General features: G+C 50.2%; 1 protein-coding gene and 1 non-coding gene across 2 annotated transcripts; both read right to left on the minus strand.

Annotated features, from left to right (window-relative positions):
• Nucleotides 1-46: 46 nt before the first annotated feature.
• On the minus strand, nucleotides 47-3,433 carry CCL26 (C-C motif chemokine ligand 26). Its single transcript, XM_024125656.3, is given in 4 exon segments — nucleotides 47-324; nucleotides 326-358; nucleotides 3,125-3,239; nucleotides 3,333-3,433. Coding segments are annotated over 4 exon segments (282 nt in total). The 5' UTR covers nucleotides 3,406-3,433; the 3' UTR covers nucleotides 47-263.
• A 381-nt stretch (nucleotides 3,434-3,814) lies between these two features.
• Nucleotides 3,815-3,886, minus strand: TRNAR-UCU (transfer RNA arginine (anticodon UCU)). The gene has a single exon. It is a non-coding gene; the product is annotated as a tRNA-Arg (tRNA).
• Between the last annotated feature and the right edge of the window lie 1,514 nt (nucleotides 3,887-5,400).

Consider the following 5,400-nt stretch of genomic DNA (forward strand, 5'->3'; position numbering starts at 1 on the left):
ACCCGGTTCCTCTGCATCGGCAGGCGGACGCGCAACCACTGCGCCACCAGGGAAGCCCCAAGAAAGCTGTTTTTAATTGAATAAGAATGTTTATTGAGCAAATGAAATCTTTATTAAAAAAAAAAAAAGACTGGTGAAAAATATCCTCTCCTCCCCACCAGACCCATGCAGCCTTCTGCTGGAGAAGTTCTTCAGGCTCCACCAAGGGGGGCAGAGCCAAGAGAAGAGCAGGATCCAGGCGTTTTGGACTGAGAATTCAGCGGTCACAGTTGTTGCTGGGCTCTTAGTAAAGAAATGTATTTTTGCACCCATGCTTCCTTCCGTGTTGCAGAGTTTCTGGCCTCTTCTGGTGGTGGATCTATGGAAAAGAGATGCTGACAGTCAATGCTAAAACCTTTTTGCCTCCCGGAAAGGGATGGAAAGGGAGGGGCAGCTCCCCACCCCGATCTTCTTGCTCGCTTTGCTGTACCCCTGTCACACTGTCCCTGCTCCCTTTTCTGGCTCTTGACCTCCCTTCTTCTCTGCTACCCTGTCTTCCACTGGAAACCACACTTCCCGGCCCACCTTCACCAGGAAAGATGTAACAACAGCTCTGGTCTGAAGCATGTAATCTGCACCGTGCCTCTTAACTCTTTCGCTTTAATATAACAGTTTTGTTGGGATATAAGTCACTAATTTGCCCACTTAAAGTGTATAATCATAATTCATTGGTTTTAGTATATCGATAGATGATGCAACCATCACCACGATCAATTTTATAACATTTGTATTGCCCCGCAAAGGAACCTCTTATGTATTGTGGCCACTTAATTCTTAATCACATGCTCATGGGTTGTTAGCCACTGCTGCTTATATGGATATAATTCCTGCCTTCCTCACCACACTGTGAGCTCATTAAGACTGGGCGTTGTGGGTGATGTCCCTGAATGGCTTCCAGCCTTTACTCCCTGAGAGTACTCGGAAGTGACAAGAGCCTAGATCAGGGGGTGCTCTAACCTGGAGCAGGGGAGAAGAGCCAAAAGGATGGGGAAATAAGAGAGAGGAAGGGCTTTGTGGGTGTTTGAACATCCGTGTGACATTGCTCCCATTGAGAGATGGGAGTCTATGTCCCCCCCGCCTTGAATTAAGGCCAGTCTTAACGACTGGTTGACTAATAGAGAATGGCAAAAGTGATGCTGTGTGATTTGGTAGCTAAGCCATAGAAGGTTGTAGAACTTCTGCCTGGTTCACTGAGCACTTACGCAGGAGCTTTGGACTTCCTCATAAGGAGTCCTACCACCCCAGCTCGCCGTAGTATGAGGAAGCCCAAACTAGCCCAACAGAGAGACCACACAGAGGGGCCCTGGAGGGAGATGCCTCCAGCTCCCTGAGCTGTTCCAGCTCCAGCACCATCTGTCTGCAACCACACAAGAGACGCCTATCCAGAACCTTGCAGCCAAGCCTTTCTGGAATTCCAGACCCATGGAAGCCACGAGAGATAAGAAGATGACCATTGTTGGATTAAACCACTAAGCTTTGGGTTGTTGGTTATGCAGTAACAGTTGACTGACATAGGCCCCTCACCTTCCTTCTACAAATGAGGAAGCTTGACTTGCCCAAGGTCACACAGCTTATAAAATAAAAGAGCCACTGCTTTGAGCTCAGCTCAGGGCTCTTTGCCAGCTGTTGGTTAAGTGTTGGTGTCTTTAAAACTCCAGAAAGCCAATCAAGACACAAAGGAGAAGACCCAGGACATCCTGAGCCCTGGAGCATGCCCCTCCATATCTAGGCACTTGAGTGCCTCTTTCCCGTCCTTAACTGTCTCAAAATGATAACATTCAGCTTTGTCCCTGGAGCCCGTTTTCTCCCTTTCCGCACCGTTCTCTCATGCTCAGGAACCCAAGGTCCCCTGATTGTGTATTTGCACTTAAAGATCACTTCCATTTGCCGAATGTTTACTGTGTGCAGGCTCAGCGCTAAATTCTGTGCATATATTAACCTCATTTAGTCCTGCCAGGGACCCTTCCAGGTGTGTGTCATCTCTCCTGCTACCGATGAGCTTGGCATGACATGCCTCCTGTCTGCCTGTCTGCCTAGTCAGTAACATGTTCATCCTTCTCCTCTCCACCATACTCCTGCCTGCCCCCTTCACCCGGGCCACTCCCACTTAGCCTTGGGGGGGTCTCAGTGTAAACATCACTCCCTCCAGGAGACCCTCCCAACACTAAGTTAGGTCCTCCTGTGACTATGATGAAGGGTGGCCGAATATGCCGCCCCCAAATATGCCACTTTGACGTGAGGATTATTTTGAACAAAAGACACTAAAAAAAAACCCCAATGAAACAAAACAAAACAAAACAAACCCCAGCAGGGGCAAGAAGAGCGTTCTGACCTCCCCTTTTTTCCCTGAAAGCAGGAGATAAAACTCCCATGTGAAAAATGTCCTCCTTGTACCAGGAGGAAAGAAATATTCTTAACGCCAGAGATAGTCAAGGCCAAGAGAACTCTGTAAAAACAGACCTTGTTAAGATAACTCTTATCAATCTTTAGCTTTCCCATCCCCATATATTTTAATTACTTTTCCACAGTTCCTTCCTTGTTCAAAAGCATGCAGGTTTGTATAAAAGCATGTAGCTTTTGCCACTTCTTTGGGTCTTCATCTTCCTGTGGGGCTCCTGTGTGCGTGTAAAAAGCTATATGTTTTCCTCTTGTTAATGTCTTATGTCGATTTAATTCTAAAGCCCAGCTGGAGCCCCTAAGAGGGTAGAGAGAAAGTTTTGCCTGCCCTACAATATGCTCCCTCCTGCTCTCTCTCCCGCTGTCTTTTTCAAGCACCCATCACAATCTTGATTATTTTGTGCAAATGTCTTTTCATGCCCTCTTTCTTATGCTAGATGTAAGGTCTGTAAGGGCTGTTTATTCTTTCATACCCAGCACTTAGCACAGTGCCTGGCAGGCACCTGGCTCAGGGTCTGCAAGCTAGGAAACCAAGCTCAGGGTTACGCTTCTTAATGCCCGGGGTAAGGAGATAACCCAAGTCACTGGGTTCCCATCTTGAGGCTCATCCTGGCACTGTGGAGGTCTTCCCAGCATCCTTCCAACAGCATGAATGGTAAGGGACCCTAAAAGCCCAAAGGAGAAATACATCACAGCCTGCTGGGAGCAGCTGTTCCTGGTGAATTCATAGTTACTCCCCCACCTCCAGGGAGGGATCTTGTGGGTGTATTGAAAGCAGTAGAACTTAGCCACATCACTGCCACCTAAATAAACAGGGAGAGAAAGGAGCTTGGAGATGTCCCTAGGGATGCTTCCATCCCTAGTCAGCCTGGGAAGGGAGTTGGACAGCGCCATACGTGCAGCAGCTCCGAGATGGACACTCAGGATAAAAACCAGAAAAAGAGGGAAAGCCGTGGGAAAGCTCTTCATGGTGCTACAAGCTGGGTCCTTCACAGCCTTCTTTCTAATTCCTTCTGTCTCAGCAGTACCCTCTTTTATGGGACTGAGTGGTCCCTGAAGATTAATTCCAGAGAATTTTATGGTAGAGCACAAAAGCAGCTCTTTTGTACTACAGTGGGAAAGCAACCTGATACCCATGAAAAGGAGATTGGCAAGTGAGGAGGTGTCATGGGGCGGGAAGGGGAGGAGTCAGCACACCCTTGAGAGTCTCCCAGCCAGTGCAATGGTCTGAGGCAATGCTTGATTGTTTGAAAAGCAAAAGCAGAGGAAATGAAATAAGAATTCCAGAGAATTGACCTTAGTTGTTACAGATAGATTCCTGGCTCTTGGCCAGAGTTTTTCTTTTCTTTTTTTCACCGCATGGCATGTAAGATCCTCATTCCCTGACCAGGGATCGAACCTGTGCCCCCGCATTAGAAGCACGGAGTCCTAACCACTGGACCACCAGGGAAGTCCCCTTTCTTGGTTTTCTCAACATTGTTTATCTCTTGTTGCGGTCTGGACAGTCTCAGGACAGGAGCATAGGGCAGCCTGACCACACAATGGATGTTCACGAATGATGCTCCTGGGGAGGAGCTTCAAGATGGCGGAAGAGTAAGACGCGGAGATCACCTTCCTCCCCACAAATACATCAGAAATACATCTACGTGTGGAACAACTCCTACAGAACACCTACCGAACGCTGGCAGAAGACCTCAGACCTCCCAAAAGGCAAGAAACTCCCCACGTACCTGGGTGGGACGGGAGCTGCACCAGTGGGAGGGAGCTGTGAAGGAGAGAAGGTTTCCACACACTAGAAGCCCCTTCGCGGGCGGAGACTGCGGGTGGCGGAGGGGGGAGCTTCGGGGCCGCGGAGGAGAGCGCAGCAACAGGGTGCGGAGGGCAAAGCGGAGAGATTCCCACACAGAGAATCAGTGCCGACCAGCACTCACCAGCCCGAGAGGCCTGTCTGCTCACCCGCCGGGGCGGGCGGGGGCTGGGAGCTGAGCCTCGGGCTTCAGTCGGATCCCGGGGAGAGGACTGGGGTTGGTTGCGTGAACACAGCCTGAAGGGGCTAGTGCGCCACGGCTGGCCGGGAGGGAGTCCGGGAGATGTCTGGAGCTGCCGAAGAGGCACCAGACTTTTTCTTGCCTCTTTGCTTCCTGGTGCGTGAGGAGAGGGGATTAAGAGCACCGCTTAAAGGAGCTCCAGAGACGGGCGCGAGCCGCGGCTATCAGCGCGGACCCCAGAGACGGGCATGAGACGCTAAGGCTGCTGCTGCCGTCACTGAGAAACCTGTGTGCAAGCCCAGGTCACTCTCCACACCTCCCCTCCCGAAAGCCTGTGCAGCCCGCCACTGCCAGGGTCCCGTGACCCAGGGTCAACTTCCTTGGGAGAACGCACGCGCGCCTCAGGCTGCTACAACGTCACGCCGGCCTCTGCCGCCGCAGGCTCGCTCCGCGTGCGTGCCCCTCCCTCCCCCCAGCCTGAGCCAGAGCCCCCGAATCAGCTGCTCCTTTAACCCCGTCCAGTCTGAGAGAAGAACAGGCGCCCTCAGGCGACCTACGCGCAGAGGCGGGGCCAAGTCCAAAGCTGAACCCCGGGAGCTGTGCGAACAAAGAAGAGAAAGGGAAATCCCTTGCAGCAGCCTCAGGAGCGGCGGATTAAATCTCCACAATCAACTTGATGTACTCTGCATCGGTGGAAAACCTGAAAAGACAACGAATCATCCCAAATTGAGGAGGTGGACTTTGGGAACAACGATATATCTATATATATATATTTTTTTTCCCCCTTTTTCTCTTTTTGTGAGTGTGTATGTGTATGCTTCTTTGTGTGATTTTGTCTGTATAGCTTTGCTTTTACCATTGTCCTAGGGTTCTGTCTGTCCTTTTGTTTTTTTTTTTTAGTATAGTTTTTAGGGCTTGTTATCATTGGTGGATTTGTTTTTTGGTTTGGTTGCTCTCTTCTTTCTTTTTTTTATTA

The sequence above is a fragment of the Physeter macrocephalus genome, chromosome 14 (genome assembly GCF_002837175.3).
Source record: "Physeter macrocephalus isolate SW-GA chromosome 14, ASM283717v5, whole genome shotgun sequence".
Lineage (NCBI taxonomy): Eukaryota > Metazoa > Chordata > Mammalia > Artiodactyla > Physeteridae > Physeter > Physeter macrocephalus.